General features: G+C 42.9%; 1 protein-coding gene across 1 annotated transcript in view; it reads left to right on the top strand.

Annotated features, from left to right (window-relative positions):
• The window catches only part of HPSE2 (heparanase 2 (inactive)), a 687,528-nt gene that overhangs the window by 395,933 nt on the left and 264,677 nt on the right, over nucleotides 1-26,918 (top strand). The window contains exons 4-5 of the mRNA XM_075533453.1: nucleotides 15,899-16,072; nucleotides 22,239-22,410. Of these exons, the coding sequence (XP_075389568.1) occupies nucleotides 15,899-16,072; nucleotides 22,239-22,410 (346 nt within the window). The remainder of the gene's footprint in view (nucleotides 1-15,898; nucleotides 16,073-22,238; nucleotides 22,411-26,918) is intronic.

Below are 26,918 nucleotides of genomic sequence, written 5' to 3'. Positions count from 1 at the left end.
CCATTGCCCCCCTCTCTTCTCACTGTAATGTTTTGTGTATTATATTTGCATAAAACCTTCCAGGAAAAGCTATGGTTTTTGTTTGAGTCGGCCCAGCAGTTTAAAGGTTCAAAGAGGAAAAAAGGGCCACTATCCTCCCCCCAGATGTACCACTTCTCTTGCTCTTCTTGCATCCATTTCTTCCTGACCTTACTTCTCCTTCGCGTGAAGAACATCTTTAATAGATATTTTAGAGTCAGTCTCATCATCATGCTTCCTTCTGGTTTTTCTTCCTCTGAAAATGCCTTCTTAACCCATTTATTCTTGAAATACACATTTCCTGAATATGGTATTCTGTGTTGTCATGTTTTTGTTTCCCCCCAGCATTTGAAATGCGCTTCTTTGTTTTCTGACCTCCGTGGTTTCTTATCAGAAACATAGTCATTTGAAGCATCGTTCTTATAGGTAGTATTTATTTCCTGACTGTTTTCAAGATCTTTTCTTCACCTTTGATTTTCAGTAGTTTAATTGTGATATGTAGGTGTGTGTGTGTATGTGGTGGAGTTTTGGGTTTTTCTTGATATGTTTCCATTGTTTGGGGTTCACTGAGCATCTTCAATCTGTAACGATATTTTTCCTTAAACTTGGGATATTTCAACTGCTGCTTTAAAAAAAATTCAGCACAAGTCTGTCTTCTCATCCTGAGGCCCTAGCCTAACTTCCTAAGGCTGTAACAGAAACACCCCAGTTTCCAGGTGGTGCACATGGTTAATGCACTTGACTCCTAACCAGAAAGTTAGGGGTGTGTTGGAAGAAAGGCCTGCCAATCTGCTTCTGAAAAATCAGCCATCGAAACCCACATGGAGCAAAATTCTGCTCTGATACACATGAGATCACCAGGAACTGGAATCAACTGTATGGCAAGTGATGACTGGTTAATCTTAATCGGTTTTCCTGTAATTGGATGCATCTGAAGTGGCCCCCAATAGTTCATTCACAATGGAACAAAGCCTTGTCTCTCCTCAAGCTTGGTACAGGCTTTATGATCCAGAGGGTTTTCACAGATTGATTGTAGGAGATAGATCACCAGGCTTTCTTCCTAGTCTGTCTTACTCTGGAAGCTCTGCTGACACCTGTTCAGCAGTACACCGAAACACAGACCTCCATTTGCCAGGATTCCATCCTGGAGAGCAGATGTCTTCCACTGAACTACCAATGCCCGCTGGTGCTTCTAAGTCTATTACATTAGTTTCCTTCTGGGACTTTCCATTATTACTCTGTTGAATGTAAAGAGTCGTGGTGGGGTAGTGGTTACTGTGTTTGGCTGTTAATCATAAGGTTGGCAGTCCACACTCACTAGCTGCCCAGCAAGAGGATGAGGCTTTCCACTCCTGCGCCTTGGAAGCGCTCTGAAGTAGCTCTGTACTGCTCTGATCATGTCACTTTGAGTCGGAATCGACTCAATGGCAGTGCCTTTGTGTTTTATCCACTCCTGGATCTTATGACGTCCTCTTTGGTTTGGAAGTGTAACTTTAAGTCACCCTTTAAAGGAGGTCATGGTAATGACATGTTCTTAGTCCTTACATAAGATATCTTTTTCTTAATAAGACACTTAATGGCCGTTCCACATACACCCTGATGTTGGTAAGCAGTAAACCGATAACCTCAAAGTTGGCAGTTCAAACCCACCAGCTTCTCTGCAGAGCAATAATGAGGCTGACTGCACTCTAATATTTACAAAACCTGGAAAACACTATCTAAGGTCACTGTGAGTCAGAATGGACTGGGTGGTAGTGAATTTTGGGGGGCACCCACATAATACCAGTTGTAATTTTGGTATTTGCTGCTTGAAAATATTAGTAAGGACTGAATACTATTATGAATTTAATAGCGCTCTTATAAATAATTTGTATCCAAGACACATCTATAGTTACTCAAAAGATAATCAGTATGTGTGTGGGACACATGTTATTTATTCAGCCAAGAGATGGAATAATGTCTGGAATTTGTCAATGGCTTAGGCATGACCCTCAGGTTGAGTGAAGAATGGTTTTTTCACATTTAAAGGGTTACAAATCAAAAAAGAAGAATCTGTGCTGAGACAGCATGTGGCATACAAAGTCCAAAATATGTACTATCTGGCCCTTTGCAGGGAAAGTTGCCTGAGCCTGTTCTAGTCTAGAGGAAGGCTGCATCAGAGAGAGGCAGGCCGTCCTTCACAGGAAAGCAGGAGAAAGGCCATTGCAGGCTGAGGAGATGGGGTGTGGGAAAGCTCAGAGCACTGAGCATGAGTGCGATGAGGAAGGATTCGGAGATGGAAGAAGCAGTGCTGAAATCTGAAAGCCTTTCTGAGTGACAGGACTTTTAGCTAAGCTTGGCTAATCCACGTGCTCTTGGATTGGTTTCCCTCCAGTCCAGTGCTCGTTGTTTTGCTTAATGGCAGCTTGGGGGTGGGAGTGTTTACTCCAGAATCACAAAATCACAAATATCTCGAGGGATTATATAGAGAAGAAGCTAGTCTTTATAAAAGAACCAGGCAATAACACCAACGACTTAATAAGAAAACCTTCCTGTGACACAAGCCCTTAAATGATATGGTAGTTACTGTGCTCATATTAGCATATCCCGAGTTTTCTACTCTTTTCCTCTATGTAGAGGGATCTCAAAGGAAACAAGTAAAGGCGTCATGAATATCTGACTAAAAGATCCCTATATGTGAAGAAATTCAGACTATGAAGAATGAAAAGTCATTGTGAATGAGGGGGAGTGCGGAGTGGAGACCCAAAGCCATCTGTAGGTAATTGGACATCCCCTTACAGAAGGGTTGCAGGGAGGAGATGAGCCAGTCAGGGTACAGTGTAGCAACGATGAAACATGCAGCTTTCCTCTAGTTCTTTAATGCTTCTCCCCCCCAGCCCAGCCCCCACTACCATGATCCCAATTCTACCTTACAAATCCGGCTAGACCAGAGGATGTACACTGGTACAGATAGGAACTGGAAACACAGGGAATCCAGGACGATGATCCCTCAGGACCAGTGCTGAGAGTGACAATACCAGAGGGTGGAGGGAGGGGTGGTAGAAAGGGGGAACTGATTACAAGGATCTACATATAACCTCCTCCCTGGGGGACAGACAACAGAAAAGTGGGTGAAGGGAGATGTCGGATAGTATAAGACATGACATAATAGTGATAATTTATAAATTATCAAGGGTTCATGAGGGGGGAGGGAAGGGAGAAAATGAAGACCTGATATCAAGGGCTTAAGTGGAGAGCAAATGTTTTGAGAATGATGAAGGCAGTGAATGTACACATGTGCTTGACACAATCGATGTATGTATGGATTGTGATAAAGAGTTGTATGAGCCCCCAATAAAATGATTTAAAATAAATAAATTGTGTGCATGAAAAAAAAGATAAAAGTAAAATTTCCATTTCCCTTTTTCACTTCCACTCCTTCCTCTTCTGAATTACCAATATTAACAGTTTTGCATTTTCTTGAAACAAAATGACAGGGGATTCACAAAGCAGGAACTAGAATGAAATTTTTCTACAAACTTTTGAAGCCCGCTTATATATGGCCCTGTGTGTGTGCATGTCACATATGTGTGCATACACATGTCAGTCAGAAGAAATATTTATTACACATATCGTTCTGGTCAGAGTATGCCTACTATTCTGACTTTCCACCCCTTCTTTCACTCTTAAAAAATGTAATAATTCATCTTGATATTCTTTTCATATAAATGATACAGATCTGCCTCATGTGTTTAGAAGACATTTTACATTAAATTGCTTTTAGGTTTATAAAAATGTTTATAGTTTTATAAATGGACAGTATAAACGTAGTCATATACCATATACATCTCATCCGGCTTCCTCCAATATTCACATCTGACATAGCTGTGGTTAGACCGCTGACATCCGGGAATTCACATTGGTGCAGTGCTGTCGACCTACAGCTGTCAACTTAGAGACCTAATTTGAATTTCGCCAATGTGCCCAGTAGTTTCCCTTTTTCTGGTTCAAGATCCAGTAGAGGATCCCTCATTGAACTTCATTGTCAAGGTTGCTTTTCGTTCACTGCCGTCGAGTCTATGCCGAGGAGAGTAACTCTTCGGGATGTCGAAAGCCCATCTTCTCCTGAGGAGTGCCTGGTGGCGTCAAGCTGCGGACCTTTGCGTCACCACGCCGCCGCCAGGGCTCCTTCCTCCATCTTCTGCAGTCTGTGATAGGCCTCCTTTCTGTCCGTCTCTTTTGGAACCTTGATACTTTTGAAGAAAATATGCCAATTGTTTTGTAGAATGTCCTTTAGGTTTCATTTGTCTGATGATTTCTAATGACTGAATTAAAGTTTTGTATTTTTGTATGAATATGACGGAAGTGATGCTGTGTCCTAGGAATTTCATATTAGAGGTATATGATGTCATTATCTTAGAAATACTGAAATTATTTTGCTCACAAGATTAGATGTGACTGCCAGGCTTTTCCTCCACAAAGTTTCCTGAGATACTGGGAGACTATGTAAGCATCTTCCGTGCCATCATGCGCGAATGTTATTATGTACCAGCAGTTCTGGACCGCACCAACCATCAATGAGTTGCTGCCTCATGGTGACTTCTTATTTCCTCTGCGTTTACTGATTGGTGTGTTACTGTCAGGTAGAATGGTTCCTTCTGTCCTGTTTATATTGTCAATTGTTATTTCCACAACTATGGCTCGAAGGTATTTATTTGGAAAATTATATAGTCAAATGCTACTTTTATTTATTTTGTTACTGAAATTATTTTAATTGTTCTTACTGGGATCTCCTCTCAGTGGACGTTGAAGTCCTTCTCACATGTCGCCATCATTTATTGAGTATTTCCTTACGTTCTGCTACTGCAAGATGTCCTCGTTTAGCTTGTATTTCCTTAGCCACTTCTCCAAGGAGCTTTGATTCTTTTTATTAGTAAATTTGATTCTTTTTATTAGTGAACTAACTCACAGTTAGAACCTGGCTCTGGAAGCTAGATGTGCTCCTTGCTACACATACAGGTGTGTGTGTGTTTATTAATGAAAAGAGCTTATTCTGGCCGTCTCCATTTCCTTGTGTGTAGTCTTTTCCTACAACATTGATTTTTCTACAATTTATTTAACCAATTCTCACTTAACAGGCATTTTGGTCGTTTTAACTTCTTGGCTATGGAAAACATCACTGCATAGAAAATCATTCTATATCTTGGGAGAACTTTTGCAAGCTTATATGGAGAAAAAGCATATAGCTTGCTTGCTTGCTTGCAGTGGGCTTGCTTAATTTAAGGGACTGTGTGTCTAGTAGATCCTACCAAACTGTTCTCTCAATATCTTAATTGCATCGTTAAACTGCAGTTTCTTAAGGGCACGCTGCTTTAAAGCAATCTGAACCTCTGGCTACAGTCAGTGTCTTCCACTCGCCTCCTATCACCTTCTACGTGGGGTCCAAGGGCTCTGCTCTCCTCACGGACACGTGCTTTTCTCTCGACTCTGGTTACGTGGATTAATGCAATCGTCTCCAGCCCAGAGTCTTTTGGTGGTGTTGTAATTTTTATTCATAGACATTTCCCAAATCTCAGTCTCCTTCAACGGCTTAAGTGAAATTACAGACTTTATGTTGATTTCTTTAGAACCTAGTTAAGGTTTCATGGCCATGACTAAGCTGGAGATATTTCTCATCCTATTAAAATTAGCTCTCAGCCTAGAGATATCTTCACTCTTTGTGACACGGCAATATTTTCCTCTTAGGCAATTTTCAAACTGTTCTCTCGTAATAGCTGCAATGAAAGTGCCCCGCTTCTTATTGCTTGTGTTCGCTAATTCTAATGATGCCCCATTAAGGGAGAGCGGCTCCCTGGAAATGAAAAGTGGCAAGAGTCGTTTAAGGGTTCACTGCGCTTTGCTCTTATTCTCACATTCCCTCTTACCAGAAACCCTGCTGCTCTTACAGCCTATTTCCCCTGGTCACCTATCTCACCAGTATTTTTCACTCCAAACAGAACACTTGAGATGCCGAGTATGTTATTTGAATGCATTTAGCATTTAGCAGCATGGGATAATAGACTTAAGTGAGAGGGATTTTGCTGGAGTGAATAATGATCAATTGAAATTGGAAAGTTAATGTACAGATAAGAGTGTAAGCAACAGCACATGGGCCTATAAATTAGACATTTATTACAGTTCATTGTCTATAAGACACTGAAGTAGAAGCTAAAAAGATAGGCATGGTCAGTGTTTTCTCTTTGGCCAACGGGCCCTTATAGGGGAGCTCGAGTGGAACAGGGATGGCGTGATACTGGCTGCTGCTGTGAGAGGGTAGCTGAAGAGCTAGGAGAAACCAGAAGAGGGGCCTCTGTGCCTCTGCCCAGGGAAGACAGGAAAGGCCTCACAGACGAGTCATTGATCTCTTACAGGCTCTGATGAATGAAGACAAGAAGAGGAATAGTGTTCCAGGAGGACATAATAAACTTGGAACAATAGGGAACCATGGAATAACGTAGTTTTTCAAGGAATGGTGAAGAGTTTTAATGTGCCTGACTTTTACCAAACACTGAGTAATTCATTGACCGACTTTATGCAGGTGACATACTGAAAACATGGTTCTATGTTTTGGGGGCTCAACGCCTGTTGTTTTATTTCAGTTGACAAGAGGAACCAGAATACTCTTTTGTGGTTATTGTTCCTTTGCAGCCTTCACAAGAGGTAAACATGGTTTGTTTTTTCCTGTGAGGCAAAGGACTTAGGCATATGGCACATGACCCTTGCCCTTAGCTCTTGGAGGACAGCACTTGTGACCCCAGAGCAGAAATCCGTGCTGAGTGCAGTAGCGTATGGTTGATGTTGTTATTTGCAGTCAAGGTGGCTCCAGCTCATGGGGTCCCCATATGTAACAGAACAGAAAGAGGGTGGGGCAGCAACAGTCGGTAGGGCAGAGAGCTTAGCAAAGCAGGCCCCCGATGGGATCTCGAACTCAAGGATGTTTGCAACAGCAGCGCAGTGGAGCAGGTCTCAAAGGAGCCTCAAGCTCTAGCGACATGATCCATGAGTAGGCTTGGCCCACAGGTAGTGCAGCACATGGTCAATGCAAAGAACTAGCTCAAGCAGCAGCAAGCTGGTCCATCACCAGAGAGGAAGAGAGACAGGGTACTGGCAGCAGAAAGTATTTATCTCGGCCACCCCCTAGTTAAGCTATGACCTGATTAAGCTCTGCCCACATGTTCCTATGATGGCCTCGTTGGCACAGTAAACCTAACTACCACACTATCCTTGCTTCTAAAGAGTATCCAGTTGGCATCTTCTGGGACTGGTTTGTTCATTCTTCTGTGGTCAATATTCTTTGCCAACATCACAATTCAAGTGTATCAACTAATGCCAGGTACAGTAACCACACATATACTCAATTCTGACTCATAGACACTACAGGGCACAGCAGAACTGCACCACAGGGTGTCCAAGCCTGTAAACCTTATGGAAGCAGGCTGCTGCATGTCTGTCCTAGGAAGTGGATGTAGGGATCACTTTTTGCCCCTGTATTTTTACAGAAAAGTCATTTAGGGACAATTATCAGATTAGAAAGTGAGGATGGGCCATCTTTTAAAGCTTTGTAAAACAGCACTTTACATAAGATTAAGGAATGTCCATTGTTCCAGTTCACTAATGGGTGGTGGGGTGGGGAGCAGGGAAGCAGAAGAGTAAGTCCCTATGTTAAGAACATCTGACTTACAGACAGCTCAGGCTTGCAAACAACTGCCACAAAGTTCAATGCTATTGTTTGTAATAGCTTATGAAAACATTTTGTAATACTTAAGAAAACATTTTGCAGCTCTAGGAAGGAAAAGCCTGCTCACTTTTTAAAGTTGGATCACCATGCCATTGGGTAATGTGTTCATTATGTAACTTTGTGTGTGGCTTAAGTTTCCTCTTATTTATCCTGGTAACCATGTCACCAAAGTAAATCATGTCCCCAAAGTATACACCATGTCCCCAAAGTTGCACCATGTCTCCAAAGTAAAGCATGTCCCCAAACTATACACCATGTCCCCAAAGTATACACCATGTCCCCAAAATATACACCATGTCCCCAAAGTATACACCATGTCCCCAAAGTATACACCATGTCCCCAAACTATATACCATGTTCCCAAAGTATACACCATGTCCCCAAAGTGTACACCATGTCCCTAAAGTAAACCATGTCCTCAAAATATACACGTCTCCAGACTATACACCATGTCCCCAAAGCATACACCATGTCCCCAAAGTATACACCATGTCCACTGCAAGCGCTGGTGATGTCTCAGAGGACAAGGCAACAATGATCACAATTGAAAAAAAGAAGAGTCGAAACAATAAAGCCTCTGAAAGGAGATGAAACACCGTCGGCCATTGGAAACAGTCCGAGGCAAGAGTTGGTCAATGACCAAACGATTTTAAAGGATACCGTGAGACTAATGGAGCCTGTGAAATGCTGTGACCAGATCAAAACCCCCATTATTCCTAAGCAACACAGTGATTTAATGATTGAAATGGAAGGACCACTGATCATTTGGTTAGATGCTCGAAATCCGTCGATTGTCAGCTCAGCAGCTAAAAGGATGCTTTTAAAAGGCGGGGTAGGTCATGTTCAAAACCATCCAATGATGTAGCTTGCCATTCAGGGGAAAAGCCAAAGTCCTTATAGTGACCAGGAAGACTCTCTCCATCCTGGCTCTGCTGCCTCCCCTCCTACTGTCTCCCTCGTTCTGTCCTGCACAGCCACACTGGCCTCTTTTTTGTCCTTCAGCTCCATCCAGCTCAATTCCGTCTTGTCCCTTTGCCCTCATTGTCTCCTCTGCCTGGAATTCTTTCTGTAGTTATACACTTGACCCATTTCCTCATCTCCTTCAGACCCCTGCTCAAGTGCTACCTTTCAGTGAGGCTTGGTTAAAATCGCCCACCCTAGCCTCTGCCTACATTACCTTTCCCACCTACTCCTGCTGCAAACACACGAAGTACAAGCCTCATGAGGGTGAGATGTTTCCTGCTTTGGCCATTGCCCTAGACTGTGAATCTCAACAGGAGCTGAAAGCCTTATCTGTCCCCTGCAGAGCAGCTGGCGGCTTCAACCTTCAAACGAACGGTGGGCTGTTAGTTATCAGTCTAACCTGTAACCCAGTCTGCCACCAGGGTTCTTACAGTCAAGAGATCGAACGGCATGTCGCCTTCGGTACATCTGCTGCACAGTGCCTCATGGAAGTGCTGAAGGGCAAGGATGTCACCTTGAAGCTTAAAATGCACCTGCCGAAGCCATGGTATTTTCCATCACGACGGGTGGCCACTGAGCAAGGGAGACCAAAGAGTGATGCACTTGATTTAAGGTGCTGCCAAGAATATTGAAAGGGCCAGAGACTGTCAGAAGAACAAACATGTTGATTGTAGAAGGGGTGCAGCCAGAATGCTCCTGAGAAACATACTTTGGACATGCGTTATAGGAGGTACCTGTCCCTGGAAAGGGACAATGTGCTTGGGAAGGTAGAGGGGCAGCAAAAACAAGGAAGATCTTTGACACAGTGGCTTCAACAATGGACTCAATTGTGAAGCCGGTGCAGGACCAGCCAGTGTTTCCTTGTGTTGTACACAGCGTCACCATGAGTCAGCACCAACTTGACAGCACCTAACAGCAACCACAGCCTGTCTCTAGCATGTACAATAGGGCCTACACAGTAGGTACTCCAAATGTTTGTTGAAAGAAGGAATCCTACTAGGTACTCCAACTGCTCGATTGTTTAGATGAATGAATATCTTATGCTTTGTTTCTTGCTGTGCTCTCAGTCTATATTGTCTTAACAGCGCTGAGTCTCTAGAAAATGAATGTAAATAGTCACACCATGGGGGGAATCAGTTGATCCTTACCACTTTCTTAAGGGTCCCTGGTTACGTAGTAGTTACGCGCTCAGCTTCTATTTCAAAGGTCCACCATTGGATCAACCAGCCACCCCGCAGGAGAAGGTTCTGGCAGTCTGCTCTGGAAAGATTCACAGCCTGGCAAACACTGTGGGCCAGTTCCTCTCTCTTGTTTATGAATTAGTCGTCCTGATGTAACGCTGATTTATTTCATTGAATAAGTAGATTTTTAACAAAACAGTGTCTTTAATATGAGTTTCTGTATCCTCAAACCTATCTCTGATACTTCTCTAGTTACTCTTTCATTTCTTTTCTTCGTGTTATTATCATGGAATTTTAGCAAGTAAGTCTAATGTCCTAGACTAGTCCTAGTTCTATCTCTATTCATTCTTGCATTCCTTACTGCAACTCTAAATCTAGTTTTGACTTTCCCTGTTTGATTAATCTCTAACAGCTTCTCTCTGAGTCCTTCCGGTCCCTCAATTTCATAGGAGCATCTGCTGACATTGAGCTGAACCTTCTAATCTCTTCTTTGTCTTCAATTTTTGTTGTGATTTCATTCTTCCTGTCTCTCATAGGAAAGGCCTCCAAAAATTTGTGTAAAATGGAGTTAAAAATTAATGGATCTTTTCTTAACTTTTTCAAGATAAAATTGTTTTCTTCTTGGTTTTTTTTTGGTAGAAACCATGTGTTTTCAGTAATGGAGAACATTTTGATTGAAATTTTTTTTAATTAGGCAGAGAGGTGTAGGTAATATGGATTTTGATACAATTAATGGAGTACATATGTTTCCAAGAGGTCTTTGGGCCTGGGGTTGGAGAATGAGGCCTGTTTACTCAGATTCACACAGTCATACATGCCCCTACCTGATAACTGTATGCACTGAAAGTGGTATCGCAACGTTCCCACTAAATCCCAGAGGTGGAATGTAGGTGGGCACTATATGCCCCATGGGTCATAAAATAGTTATGGTTTTGTCCAAAAATATATTTCTTTTGCCCTTTGGATATCTCACAAACTTTCACTGCATTGGCTATCAACCCTATAAAGATACTCCAAGATTATACTCTTTTTTATCTTGCTCAAGCTCCAGCCTGCTAGACAATGTTCCTTAAATACAAAACCAAACTCACTGCTAATGCATCATTTCTGATTCATAGCAGCTTATAGGACCGACTAGACCTGTGCCTTTGGGTTCCTGAGGCTGTAAATTTTTAAAGGAGCAGACAGCTCATCTTTGAATTATGTTAGTCTGCAATGTGGAGGCAACCTTACTAGAAGACACAGGGACATTGGCACCCTCTGGTGGAAAGCATGGGAAGTTTCTTAAGAACCTGCTTTCTTGGATGGAACATCCGGTACATGGTCCTAGAAAGAAGATTGTATTTGTGGATCATCCACTAAATTATCTATATTCAGGCAGGCATTACCCTTCTAATAAATGGTAGAGTACATCTCTTAAACTAGGAATAATTACTTTAAACATATCTCCCTGACCTCTTTCAATTTCTCTTAAAACCACTTTTTATGTAACAGAAAGGATTTGGACTGTGAAAACTCTTCAGCATGATTTTAAGGCAGAAAATTGATCCGTGCGAGGGGCTGTGAAGGAGCTAATGAAATACAGTACCAGCTCCAGGGAGTGTGACAAATTAACAGGGGCGGGGGGGGGCGGGGGGGGGGAGAAGCCCTGCTGGCTGGAGATGTGAATTAATGAAGAGGTAAATTTCCAAGCAAGGGCATGTAACAAGAGAGTCCGCACAGTGGTCGGATGTCATTGACAATGAACGAGGTACACCCTGAGTTGGGAGAAGGTGGATATTGCTGTAAACCGGGGAGTTTGGGGTGTCGGAAATGGTTTCAGGGAAGAAGTAGGACTTTAACTGATCGTCAGTGAAGTATTTCCCAAACTTTTAGCATCAATTTTCCCAAAACTCAGCACGTTAGTTCTCATTTTCTGCCTTGTTAACAAACCTTCTACATTGTTTTTGTTTTCTTTACATTGACGTTTTTTGTAAATGATTTTTTTTTTGCTTTACCTTAAACCATTTACGCTGCGATCGTAGGTTTGATGGCCTTTTATATTTTATGTAAATTTTATTTTCTAATATGCGTTAAATCAATCCAGGAAACCCTCACTATCTGGATATAATTAGTTCTACAAATAGGCAACTTAGAGATAAATCAATCTAACTATACAGAACATCAGTCTTTCATAACAGATTTTATATTAAACTTTGACTAGAATATTAGTTTAGGAAAAGCTAAAATTATGAAACTACCTGTGTTTAATTGTATAGTTAATGAACTATAAGCTGCCATTGCAACTAGGAACTAATTAATTGAATAAATACAATGTTACTTCATCGAATAGTTGACATTTGTTTGCATAATAGTTGTCTCTGTTTGCCTTTTAATATTTAAATTATACCTTGTTGGAGTACTTTGTTGTATTCGCATCTTTAGGACTATTGTTTGGACTGATCTACGCTGAGTGGCTTTGCACGTGCGCTCAGCGATGATCAGGTGCTGTTGCTGTGTGCTGTCTGGTCGGCGCCAACTCTCAGCAGCCCCACAGAACAGATTGGAACTGCCTGGAATGTTCCCCGGCGGCAGTCTGTACAGGTGCAGAGCACCAGGTTTTGGCTCCCACTGAGTAGGGTTTGACTTTGATTGATTTTTATCCAGTCTTGCATTTTTTTCCCTTAGCTTTGTGACTTAGCCTTACAATCGTCTTATTCTGGATTTGCCTTGTGTTGGAGAGGTGGCCAGCAGCCTGGGTTTGATGTGCTTGGTACGGGTGTTGTGAAATTATCTGTTGAACCATGATAATTTGAGTGTCAGGATGGCTTTTATTTTCTTCTGTATCTATCTAACTCTTGAGCAGGCTTCCCAAATTTTTCAGATGAAAGGAACATTTTGCAAAAACTCTGATGCCTCAGGGGACACGTGGAGAGAAAAAAAGTCTACGTCCAATTTAAAGTATGTCAATGAGGTCATGTGGTTGTGAATGTAGTAATCAATGATATTTTCATTTTTAAACATAATTCTATTTGTCTTCGGTGGAATAAAATGGAACGTGCCCTTTGGCCTGGTCTTCCTTTATTCCACTCACCTTCATTTTATAGGTTCTTTTTAAAAAATCATTTTATTGGGGTTTCATACAGCTCTTATCACAATCTATGCATCCATCCATTGTGTCAAGCACATTTGTACATTGACTGCCATCATCATTTTCAAAACATTTTCTTTCTACTTGAGCCCTTGGTATCAGCTCCTCATTTTTGTCCCTCTCTCCCCTCCCTCCCTCAGGAACCCTTGATAATTTAGAAATTTTTATTTTTCATGTCTTTTATTTTATTTATTTATTGCTTTAAACCATCTTATTAGGAGCTAACCCAGCAATCATTCCATTCTGGAGTTCAAGCACATCAATGTTATACAATTGTTACCCAAGTCACTTTAATCAATGCTCTTTTAGATACACATTAAGAATTCTCACACTCAACCCTCATCTATTGTAGGGCTTTTCTCCCTCCAAAAAAGGATACCAACTCTAATGCAGGTCTACGGTGCAGATTGTGATTTAGAAAGAAAAAAATTCAAATTTTCCTGTTCATAAATTCCCTACTTGATTTCTTTTCGCCTTATCCAGTAAGCCAAGAAGTGCTTTTGTATACAAACTACTACTGAGAGATGGCATGTGACGCATACGACCTGCAACAATGGGTTGGGTTTTTAAATTCAATTTCAAAAAATAAAATGACCCTATAGGCTCTCTAGATTTTAAGAAAAGCAAACGTACAATGTCTTCCTTGGAATTAATCGTTTTCTTTCCCTTTTCATGAATTTAAAACCTTATAAGGCAAACAATACTTTTTTTCTGTTAAGTAAGTGGTTTAAGTTGGCATACAGTAATTTAGATAAAGGTTGTGAATTTCCTTTAATATAAAATGTACTAACAATGTTGAATAGTAAACCTTCAAGTAAATGCAATATGAATAAGAATGCAGTCTAAGGTGTTATTTTATATTAGAAGATTTTGGAAAAAAGACTAGTGATATGTCAGGCCTACATGATAATTATACATTTATTATACACGAGTGATGACTTAGTGAGCTCTTAAATTGACTTAAAGTACATTAAAAATTGCTGTTTGGGTACTGAAAATGATGACATTTATTTCTTTGAACTGAAATTTCTGGCTTTTTTGTTCTACAACTATGCAGTTCTGGGTTGACTGTGAGACAAGTTCATATTGGTTTTAATTTGCAGTAGAAATGAGAATTTATGCCTCTGAAACGAGAGAAAGCTTTCCTCACATGTAAGAAGTTAAAAAACGGAAAGAGCACCTCTTTACTCCTCTCCCCTGACACCGTTTACTCTTTCAAAACTTGATAATGGACTCCCTGAACGACCGGTCCTACCTTACGGGTCTGGAAGACCGATAACAAAACTGTGTAAGTCACCATACAGCACCCCCTGAGGAGCCCCTAGTGACCTCTGAGCAGCTCTCGCATTTCCCAGAACCCCGTTCGAGACACTCGGCTTTCAGGACCTCATAATATATACTAAGATCATGTCACCCCCTGTCCATCATTGTGCTTGTCTGGGTCTTTAGAGAAACAAATCCACAGAAACTCATGTATAAGAGAGTTTTATATAAAGGTTAAGTGTGCATCAAGAAAACATCCCAACCAGTGCTGCCCAAGCCCATGAGTCTAACATTAACCCATGTGTCCGACACCAATCCTCAAAATCCTCCTCCATCTCACAAAACACTATGATGCCGACTGCAGGAGGAAAGCTGAATCAGTGAATGTGTGAGCATTTCAGCACTGGCAGGGGTCTCCACATGGCTGCTCCAGCACCCAGGGCTGCATCAGGGTAGGTCCATGTGGCTTCTCCTTGGGGATGTCTGGCAGGAAGTGAGCCTTGCCAGCTGAAGCAGGGAACTGGTTAAGGCAGCTGTACCCTGGTCCAACCATCAGAAAGCAAGAGACCCGAGAACTCGAAAGGTGAGGTTCACCGAGCCATTTATCCCTCTGTCCTTCAATGAACCCCACATGTGTTTATCGGCCAGGTTGGCACAATAAACTAACTACCTCAGTAACCATCCGCTATGTTTAAAAGACGAATTAGGGCATGCCAAGCGAGGAGGGAAGTTAGAACACAGCTCACTGGGCAGGGGGCTTTATAATAAACATCACAGAATAGACGACACCAGAAGAACACATTGGGAGCACCAGAGTGACCTACGTTTGTGGGGAGACTGGACTTTGAACATAAAATCAAGAGGAAAAAAAAGATCTTGAAGATTCAGTACGATTTTGACCAGTGAGTGAACTGGAAATTGATTTGGGGGAAGAACAGGAAGAATCTAGAAGTAGCTAGGCAAGTGCAGACACTGATGAATGGCAGGCAAGCGCAGTCATGCAGGTCAGAATGAGAGCCCGACCAGACTGGTGGCAATATGAAAGAAGGAACGGGATAACCGTGGGGTAGATGGTTAACAGAGCTGATGTCCTGGACTATGCTGCTTCCATATTCGAAAACACTGGAAATAAGGGCTTGTGTGAACTGTGTGGGATGTGCCTGGTGGCTGAACTAGTTCCCAAGACTCCCCAACCAGTGGCCTGCCCTGTTCTTGTCCCTTGATACCACTGCACCCTGTTGTCCGAGAGGAATGCAAGCCCGGTGGAGTCAGAACTCCTGACTTTTTCAGGAAGACTACAAATCCAGTGCCTTTGTAAAGTCCCAGTTTTAAATGTCAACCACTAAATGTTTTAAAGCATACTGTGGACCGGAATGGGTGGCCAATCGACCATCCCTACATAGAAAAGTGCTGCTTCCTAAAATCACTGGAAATGCACCCCGAACTTAAGCACACACCCTTTTGGAAGTCTGTCTAATTCCCTATTATAACAGGAAGGTAATAGACAGACTTTTCATAGTCGCTAATGTTTTCCTTTGGATGTAAGACTGGTTTGAAAGTTACAAGCCTTTCTCTGTTTCTTCCCAGCCAGGTCTCTAGACAAACTGTATAACTTCGCTGATTGCTCCGGACTCCACCTGATATTCGCTCTCAACGCACTGCGTCGCAATCCCAATAACTCCTGGGACAGTTCCAGCGCCCTCAGTCTGTTGAAGTACAGCGCCAGCAAAAAGTACAACATTTCTTGGGAACTGGGCAATGGTAAGTGAGGAATTTTCGGTTTTGCTCTGAAATGACAACATGAAGTGGGATATAGTCTCAGTCAGGTCCTCTCTAAGACACCTGCCCAGAAAAGATTTGAGATGGTAGGCCTCAATTGACCTACCAAATGATGAAAGACCACAAGGGGGGGGGAGGTGCGAGTGAATTCACCCTACTCACATCTCCAGTGATCCCTGGTGATCTCATTCCCAACCTGGGGAGATGGCAACTGGGTCCATGGTGAACTACGTACGCGATGTTCAGGCAGACAGATCTGCGCGCCCAGTCAAGATCTCCATTTCGCGAGGGGTTTGTATGTGCTCTGGGGAGCATTGGCTTTGCAAGAGGATCCTCAGAAAGGAAACATTCAAAAATAGCTTTGGGTCAGATCTATTTAGAGATTGCTACACAGTACGTGTGGGTAAGATTCTTGAACATAAACATACAAAAGACAGAGAATTCATGGGTCCATATGAAGGACATGTTAAAAATAGCCAACATTTCTCAGACCATTTCTCTAGGGCTGAATGCGTGGAATTTTGCATCATGTAATTGTAGAAGAAAAGCCTCATGCTTCGTTCAAAAGTCTGAACTGTTTTTTTAATATATGCATTTATTTTTATTGCGAGGGGGGATTACATTTCAAACCATCAACTCTACAATCCAACGGTTGTTAAGGGGTTCTCTTTCTTCTTGATTTTTTTTAAACAAGACTTTCATATTTCCCATTTTGCACTAGGTCCAGCAATTGCTATGGATGGTCCCATTAAATCATAGAACTGTGAGCGTGTGTGTGCATGTGGGTGTGCGCCTGCACGTGTGTGCATTTATTGCGTTCTGGAATGTGAAGTTCTCATAATAAGATGATAAGGGATGTGGGTCTTCTAAACAGCAGTTCTGTTCTCCTGTCTCCAGTAACCCAAAGATGGGAACCTGAGGGGAGTTACGGGCCACATGGAAACGGAGCTGAGCTGCAGGGCATGTGGCAGTAGGAAGCATCACTGGGGCAGTCTGAAACTGGTCATCTTTCAACAAGTCTGGGCCGCACATATCCCACAGCCAAAGCTGGAGTGCTGTGATCAGCTTTGAAGGAGGCACAGTGATTGCTTGATCCTTCTGCCTCCTTGCGGCTAGTCCGAGCCTCTTGGCAGGCTTTGGCATTTTATATCTGTTCACAGCAACCTACCTAACCTTCCCTGCTCCGGAGGCAAACGCCACTCAGCACAGTTCTAGTCCTCCCGCCAAGAGGCCTCCATCACGGACGATATTTAGAACAAGAGTAGAAGACAGTCCCCGAGTGATGGCAGCCCTGGTGGACTGGAGATTACCTGCCTCGCTTAAAGCCTTTTTTATTTTCTTTTGTAAAATAGCATGATCCCTAAATAGAACCATTCTCTTTAAAATCCCAGTTAGGCACAGAGCAGCCCCCAGCAATGGAAAGTTAAGTACAGATGACTGAAAACAGCAAGCCTCCAAGGGATTGGAGTTGCCATGTCTGAGCGAGGCAGCTGGTTGAACTACATGACTCTCCAGCTGGCCCAATTGGAATGTGTCGCCAGTGGAGGAAGATTATTTATCTTGCTCTCTATAGGCATCTGGATGCTCCAGACAGCTGAGAACCAATCTTTCCCCATCCGCACCCTTCAAATGATACGAACTAGTTTGAAGAGCGAGCTAATGAGAGAATTAGTGCCACCAAGTCCAGTTTGTCATACCGTGGTGGCCTGTATACTCCCACGATGCTGGGAGCTAGGCCTGAATACAGGAAGGTCATTCACGGTAGACAAGTTTCCGTGGAGCGTGTAGCTTAGGGCAGATCGGGGAGCTTAGGACAGACCTGACCATCTACTTCCAAACGTTGCCAATGAAAATCTTATGGACCCCAACCGAATAGTGTTCTTGCTCCTGCTCAACGATGAACCCCGCTACACAGCAGCTGGGAGGATGGGCTCCGACATGACAGTGGCCATGAAGATGGCACGGAATGGAGCTGTGTTTCGCCACGGTAGGTGACTATCTGAGGTTGCCACGAGTCAGAGTCATCTCTGGCCACAAGCACAACATCTAGTCGCCGTAGGAGCATCTCTGAGAAGGAGAAAAGGCACTGTCGTGGATTGGGCAGTAACCGCATGTCGGCATTTAAAATCCAGTGGAGTGGAAATGACCTGGTAATGTTTTTGTGAACATTTCTGACAAAGGCAGATGGATATAGGTGACGTGTGTGTGTGTGTGTGTGTGTGTGTGTGTGTAAAAAGCCTGTACTCAGGAAGAGTAGAGTTGGTTGTTTATTTGGTTTGGTTTGGATTCTCTTCCTTTTAAATAGTACTATTTATTGCTATGACGTTAGTAATCAATCTGCCCAACCCAGAGATATTTATCATCCTACCAATTAGGATTTGAAGGAGACAAATTTTGCTGTTCCTGCTGGTTTTTCCGACAATCAGAATCCTCCTTCTCATGGTATTCAAAGCATTCTAAACACCACTACTCAGTTTTTATACCCAGCATCTTCTCCCACCCCCAAATCCGGGTATTCATCCTCCTGGTCTAGACCTTTTCTTCAATCTTCTATCCGCTTTCTTCCGGTAACTTTATCTTTTTTTGAAATTTCGGGAGAGAGGATTGAACTGGTCGGTTCGCTCATCACTCGTCTTCCCTTCCACCTACACATTGTTAACAAATATATTATCGCTAGAGGAAATCAGGGATCTCAAACTGAACGTGGGCATTTTGGGTTGTTTCTCCTAGAGTAGCTAAACTTCCAGAGACTGTGCTCCTTGTGTTTCTCTTTGAAATCGGTGAATAGTGTGGGCTACACACTACACACAAAAAAACATCGACGCCTCATTGCCATTGAATCAGTTGCCACTCATAGCAACTACTTAAGACAAAGTGGAGCAGCCTCTGTGGGTTTCTCTGACTGCATTTCTTTGTGGGAATCTGAAACCTCGTCTTTATCCCACGGACCATGAGGGCAAGGGAAACCCTATGTTGGGATGAAGATTATGGACGTTTGGGATGTTAAATCCTATGAAAAGAATGACATTTTTTGGATTTGAGATTTTTTTAAAACATGAAGTGATTTCTGTGGATATGAAATGCTTCCTTAAATGTCCACAAATTGTAACCTTTGTTACTGGTGCATGCCAGACGATAATTGTAATTATTTGGGTTTTTATTAATCACTGATTAATCTAAAGTGGGGAAGAAATGGAGGAATTTTGAAACTGGGAATCCAAATCTGAAAGTCCCGAGTAAGAATGCTAGTCCGAGTTTCTTCCACTGAGGTGGTGTTTATTCTTCAGAGAGCTGTGCACAGCACACAGGCTCTGGCATAAAGCCATTCCACTGATTGAGTGGCCACTGCAGTACACTGTAGGGTGAAAAGTGTGTTAGCCACATATCAGGCATAGCTCACTGTTGTTCTGACTCACGGGCTTCCTGAGATGATGAATCTCCATGGAGTCAGAAGGCCTAGCTTTTCTCCTGCACAGTGGATGGCCCTTTTGGACACTGACCTTGGAGCTAGAGGCCCTGAGAATAATCCACAGCACCACCAAGACTTCTCATAGAGCAGACATAAGCTACTATAATGAACTGTTGAATCCGTGTCATATATTCATTGCTACACCTCGCTATTCATTCACCTGCTAATCTCTTGTGATTTCAGTTAGAGTTCAGTGCTCCACGTCACATGCCTCAGTACCATGATATCCTCTGAGGGAAATCAAATTTCTTACCTTAGAAAGTGTAGCCTCTTATACACGAGAAGTCATTCAAGGGCCAGCCTTTATACAGTATGTTTTAAGATTTTATTCAATGTTTGGGTAAACAAATGTATGCATGTACTTTATGGGTTACTATTCCCCCCATTTTGATTATGTAGATGTGTGTTTGTGTGTTTGTATACACACACACACCTATAACAGTTTTAGTTAAGTAAAAGTTTAATCTCCTACTTTAAGCACACTGAAACCTGTTCATTAGGCAGGTAACCCAGAGTTTGGAGAGGACTGTATTTACAGAGGGTAGAATCTTATGTGTAAGAAAGAACTTAAGATCAAGAAGTAATTATATAACAGAAGACTTCCCAGCCTAGTCCAACTCAAGTTCATAAGTCAAATACTAGTTCATAAGTCACTCTTCAAAAGCACGCAGTCACATGCAGTGATGCAGAACTCGGGGAGATTACAGGCTGGTGGATGCAAAGTCATGTGGATGCAAGGTTAGTGGACACATGGCAGGACTCTGACAGCTCTCAGGGTGGCCAGCAGGCAGGAGAATCATAAAGTTGTGTAGTTTCAGTTCTTGCCTTTGGGTTTGTGACTAGGAAGTCTAAAGCCCCCACTGGTGTTTTTATTTTCTTCAAATTGTTGTACGTATCCGAGGGTCTTTGGACTTGCATATAGATTTTAGTATTAGATTGTTAACTCTGCAATAAAGTTTCCTGGGATTTACTAACAATATCACTGAATCTATAGATTAATTTGGGGAGAATTGTCATTTGAACCATCAAGATTGTCCTTCAATCCATAATAATTTTTATATAGATTTTTTTATTCCTCTCTGCAATTTTCTTTTAGTTTTCAGTATGTAAGTCTTGTATTTATTTTGCTCAATTGATAGTTAATTTTATTATTTTCGTTGCAATTGTGAATGGAATTATTTTATTAATTTCATTTTTGGATTGTACTAATACAATAAGCTTTTTATGTTGTTCTTGTGTTCTCCAACCTGTTGAACTTGTGTTTAGAATTTGGAAGTGTGTGTGTGTGTGTGTGTGTGTGTGTGCATCTGTGTGCTTATGTGCATGCACACATGCATGTGTGTGAATTCCTTAGATTTTCCTATGTACAGGAACATTTATGAGAATAAAGGCCATTTTTCTTCTTTCTTTCAAATTTGTATTTATTTTCCTTGCCTCCTTTCAGTTGGAAAGGCCAGTAAAAAATCTATTTGTGGCATGAGGAGACACCCTTGCCTTCCTCGTGAGTGTAGAGGGTAAGCACTGGGTTTCTACCCTGAGCTGTAAGTTAGCTGTAGGTTTCTCTCAGACGACTTTTGGCAGGCAGAGGACGTTTCCTGCTGCTCAGCCTGGTTGAGCATATTTATCAAGAATAGGTGTTGGATTAAAAAAATGTAAGAATCTTTTTTCAATGACTTTTCTCTGCATCTATTGATGAGTCAACATCATACTCTCTTTGGACTCTTTACCCCGCTTTTCAGTCCTCTTAGCAGGTTGGCGGCATTCTGAGGCCCTCATTTGCTTTGTTCCCCATCTGGCTCCCACAATGCAGTTTGAATTGAATTGGTTTTCCTATTTACTTGCCTGTCTCACACTTTTTGAATGAAAACTGTACCTCGTAGTGAATCTGAATTCTGAATCCTTCCACTCAGAAGTTCTTATTGTTTTGCCTCTATTTGGTCAAGCCATTTTTTGTTTAGTGACATAATTCTGTCGAGTTTGTCTCCTTTGAATTATGTTGCTACTAACATCACCTCATTAAAAAAAATTGGTTTTAATTTTTAAGCCTGGATTTCTAGGGGCCATCTCTGTCCAATCCCTTGCTACTCTGTCGCTCTGTTGCTTGCCTCTGTGAGTACTGGAAACTCCAGCTACCTGAGATGTTGGACAACTCTGGGACTTGTATTCTGCTCCGCATCAACTCGGCCTCATCCGAAAGTGGAGCGACTGGCATCATGGCTTCTGCTTGTTTACACCTACAAAGTGAATGGCAACTGGGAGGGGAAGGAAGCGTAAAAGTTGTACTCGATATTAGTCACTCAAACATGTTGCGAATATTGGACATACGTTTTTTTCTAACTTTATTTGTAAAATGATCATCTTTAGGACACTTACTTTCCCTTTTTACATTCATTAGGAATTAGCGCCTGCAAATCGATATAGTTGCTTGCTCGTGAAGATTGCTTTATTAGGTAGAAGGTCTTCGGTGAAGATTCGCTTGGCAGAGGAATGGAATGACAAGACTGCCTTGCTGTCTTGTTTTTCTTACGCTGATTACCAAGGCGGTCCCTCGAGTTAAATGAGCTCTTGAGTTATTTCATTCCTGAGTGTAAGAGCAAGGTAGAGCGATCTGTGAACAGGAAAGGGTTGGCCGTACCTCACCCTTCTCAACTCTGACTTACATGTCTGCTTTTAATCTAGAGCCAAATAACTATCGAACTATGCATGGCCGGGCAGTGAATGGCAGCCAGTTGGGAAAGGATTACATCCAGCTGAAGAGCCTGTTGCAGCCCATCCGGATTTACTCCAGAGCCAGCTTGTATGGTCCGAACATCGGGCGGCCCAGGAAGAACGTCATCGCCATGCTTGATGGGTAGGTCAGACAATTTAGCTGTTCTCAAGACAATGTTGTTACTGTCATGGATTAATGCATTTGTTTTGTTTCTTTGTGTGCGAGTTCTTTTTCTTGGTCTGACGCAGTCCAGAGGCATTTCTTCTTCCATGTGGCTTTCCCGTTTTTGAAGCCGAGACTCGTGGGAACGATCCCTCGTTTCTTTAGGCCTTCCTCAGTCAGAAGAGGGTGGGGGTGGGGGTGGGGGTGGGTGGGAGAGATATGCAGTCTCCAGGATGGGTGAGAAAGGATGTATTGTTTGAAAAAACACATTGACTGTATGTGTTAGGCTGGGTTGTCTAGAGAGACAAATCTAGTCAGACTGATATATGTGTAAGAATCAGCGTTATGTCGAAAAATAATCTCCTATCAAAAGGAGGCATCCCAGCCCAGTTCAACTCAGGTCCGCAAGTCCAAGGCTAGCCAGCTGGTCTTCAGACTCACATACATGGAACACAAACTCACTGCCATCGAGTTGATGCTGATGCTTAGTGGCCTTCCCCTCTGGGTTTGGGAGACTTAAGTGCAGGAGTCGAAAGCCCTGTCTTCGTCCCAAGGTCTGGCCGGTGGCTTCCATGGCAGCCCAGCATGACCACTGCACCCCCAGGTCTCTTTCAGATGCACCCCACTGACGTCAGCAGGTGACAAGGGATGCTGGGAGGTCACAGGCCAGCAGCTGAGTGCAGAGGCTTATAATCTAAAGTTGATGGAAACATGGGTGGGTGCTGTTTGGGTCAGGTGGCCCACATGAGGCACCCCTGGAGGCGGGCACAGAGTCCCCAGGAAGCCCCAGCTAGGAGGAAGGTGCCGTGGCAGCGAGAGAAACAGTTCCCAGAGTCATTCCCTCACCTACAAAAGGGCACAGCCACAAGAAGGTGCCCCCAAGCTACCACTTGATTAGCAGGTTTGACTTCACTCCTCGCTAGGAGTGTCCCCCCAAGCCCCCTCCAAACTCACCACCGTGAAGTTGATGCCAACTCATAGCAACCCTATAGGTCAGGGCAGAACCACTGCTGTGAGGTTCTGAGATTGGGATTATTTACAGTAGTAAAAGGCCCATCTTTCTCCCAAAGAGCGGCTGGTGGCCTAGTTGACATAAAATCATCCAACTGCCATACTATAGCAGCATTTTAGGTACTATTTTGTATTTTTTAAATGAAATGAAAAATATCCACTCTATTTCTATAAACTCTTACAGAAAGTAAAGTTTCACCAGTCCTGGCAGTGAAGCATCTTTAAAAGGTTGGGAAGCAATATAAACATATTATAACAAAAGTTAACCGGTAACCTACAGAGCAGGTATTTTGAACAATTGATACCACTTGCTTTATTTAATTTTCATTGGATTTGAAGCTCTGGTTATAAGTTAGATAATTTTAAAAACATCTGCCTCAATCATGCTGGTGGGCTAGGCTAAACTTGCTTATAGGTGACATCCATGCAGGTGAAATCCAATCATGCAGGGTCAGAGGATGTATCTGACCATGGATACATTGTCAGGGGAGCAGGAGGAGGATGGTCAGAAAGAGTCACTATGGAACTGGAGAGGGAAGGGTGGGGGAAACTGAGGTGGAGAGACTCAGGAATGCATCTGGAACACAGGGTACGCACCAAAGCACACCTCTTACATGGCACACTCTGAAGGACCATGGCCACTGCTTCCGGTTCAAAGATGAGTGAGGCAGTGCGCAGGGAAGTGCAAGGAGCAGTTGTCAACAGAATTATCTGAGCAAAGAAAACCCTTTGCCTCCATGATGGCCCCTGGGACTCTCGCTCACCCGCTTTCTGGTGAGTGGCTTGGTCCTTTTCTAGCTAATTCACTGAGCACAGGATTGCATATGGGAATAATAAGATTTGGATTACAATAGCATTCATAACCTGAAATTTAATTGTAGGCGATCTCCAAGTTCGTAACGAGTCCCCGGGCCCATACTCAACTTCTTCCTTTTCCCCACTCTTCTCTTCTTTCCTCTTTCTCTATCAGGAACAAAAATGAAATACTGCTTGTTTTCTTTTTTTTTTTTAACAGAACAATTCTAAGTTCCTGCCCATAACTACCGCTCTGGGTTCCTCTTTGCCTTTTCAAAGTCTCCCTGAACTTTTGAAATGGCTCTGTGCAGAAGGGATAGAGCTGGAGATGGGGAGTTGATGTCGTCCTGTGGTTGTTGTGGTTCAGGCAGTAGGTTTTGATCCATGCTGACCCATTAGCACGGAGCAGAACAGCCCTTGAGGTTCCCTGCGCTGCCATCTTTGTGGCCATCTTTGTTTGCATAGTGAGACACTCAGGCCAAAAGCCACTGCGCTGCACAAAGGTGTGGCAGTCTGCCTCCATGAAGATGATCACCTTGGCAACCGTGCAGTGCGGTGCTCCTCTGCTCGCTATATAGTCATGGCATGTTAGAAGAGACGGAAGGGTAACAGGTAATCTTTATGGAAGCAGAGCCCCATGTTCCTTTTCCTTCTGGGAGCTGTGGTGAGTTCCAAATGCTGTCCTTTTACTTAGCATCTGAACACATAGCTATTATGCCCACCTGGACGCCATGTCACCTGTTATAGTTAAGTGGCAAGAATCATCTGTGTCGAACTTTAGGCACAGTCCGAGGTTCATGAAAAGCAAAGCCAACAACTCTACCGTCCAAGTCCACATAGCTATTATCTTTGGATTGTCCTTTTTAAAAATGATTTCATTAATGTATTTCTATGGGACCCACATGATTGATACACAACCATGTATCAAGAATTTATTCATTCGGCAAATATTTCTTAAGAAATTATGTTCCAAATACTACATTCCAAATGCAATGTTAAGAATTGAGAACATGATAGTGAACAAAAAACATATTCTCTTTGCTGTGTGAAGTGTACAACACAGTAGGAGGAACCGGCATGGATCAAATCGTCTTAAAACTACGCTCTCACAGGGAGAGACATCGTGCTATGACTGCTTATAAAGGCTGGAGAGTTACTGAGTTCACAGAAGGGAAGTTGTAAACGAGCCCCTTACAGAAATAAGCCATGTAAAGGGTTATGCAAACTGAAGGATGAGTAGGCGGTAGCAAGGTACAGAGAGTAGAGAGCAGTATTTCATGTTCTTGGCAGAAAGAAATGCATGGGCGAAGGCATCGTCAACAACAACAACAACATCATTCAGAAGCCCTGGCAGCACTGTTGGCTGGGCACGGGGCTGCTGAGGGCGAGTGGAGAGATTCACTCACCAGCCGCTCTGTGGGAGGAAGATGCTGCTATTTACTTCTGTAAAGACATGTAGACCTAGACCCTCTTGGAAGCAGTTCTGCTCTGCCTCATACGGTGACGGTCGGGTTGCTGCGAGTCAAACTGCACTTGGTGACAGAGCGTTCTACATACGTCTACACCCACGGTGAAGAGCTGAGCATCTTTTCTGAGTGGGGAAGGTGTTCATTTTTTTAAGTTGTAAGGGAAATAATTTGACTCATTATATATAAAAAGTATGTCCTATCTACTCTTGAAAGTGAGTAGAGAGAAAGCCATCTGGACAGCCAGTGAGACGGCTGCTGTCTTAGTGCATGGAAAGAAGGCAAGAGGCCAAGGTCCAGGTAGTGCGGTGCTGTCAGGGGTCGAGCCTGCTTGGTTTGATAATCTAATGGTATGGCGATGTTGCATCGGGGGACATGAATAACTGCACACATGGTACCACCACTTGAGGAGGCAAAAATTTAGGGGGTAAATTGGTTCTGGGAAGAAAACCATGACTTTTGATTTTAGGTTATGTTTACTATGAGTGCATTTTACTGGAGAGGTCTATTGTATCATGGAGGCAAAATCAGTGCTAGAGATATTCACGTTGGATGTCGTTAGCATGGAGATGGTATTTAAGGCGATGAGAGTCGATGAGATCGGATAGAGAATGGGGGGGCGGGAGGCAGAGCTTAGGAGAGAACCCAGAGGAACTGCAGCCTTCAGAGATGTCGTAAAAAGGAGTGACTTCAGAGGTTCGAGGAAGGAGACAGGTGTCACAGGAACGAGGAGAAACGAGTTTTCAGTAAGGAGGACATGATGCTGTGAGAGTCAGAAGTCAAGTCACCAGAGGCCAGGAAGGAACAGTAGATTTGGCAACAAGGTAATTGGTGACTTAAGCAAAACAATCGCTTCAAGAGCGAACAGGAGGTGAGGAATTGGAAATAATTTAAACAACTCTTAAGAGAATGTCTACTGTGAAGGGAAAAGACTGACAGAAGGGCCTATGAGAACAAGGAAGTTAACGAAATGTTCTTCCTCTTAACGGGCTCAGACATAAGGCCAGTTGTCCAAATGGCACAAGACTGGGCCCTGTTGCTCATCGGCTGTCTGTGAGCCAGTACTGACTCCCTGGGACTCAAGAACAACCACCACGATAGAGCAGGAGGGAGGGGAGAGAGAGAGAGAGAGAATAAGACTTATCTAGAAGGGAAACATTCGATAGCCAAAAGAAGAAGCAAATAGCCAAAGACAGAAGACCTTGACACTTAAAT

This window comes from Tenrec ecaudatus, chromosome 16 (genome assembly GCF_050624435.1).
Source record: "Tenrec ecaudatus isolate mTenEca1 chromosome 16, mTenEca1.hap1, whole genome shotgun sequence".
NCBI classification, from domain to species: Eukaryota; Metazoa; Chordata; class Mammalia; order Afrosoricida; family Tenrecidae; genus Tenrec; species Tenrec ecaudatus.
This window is presented reverse-complemented; position numbering and strand designations above follow the sequence as displayed.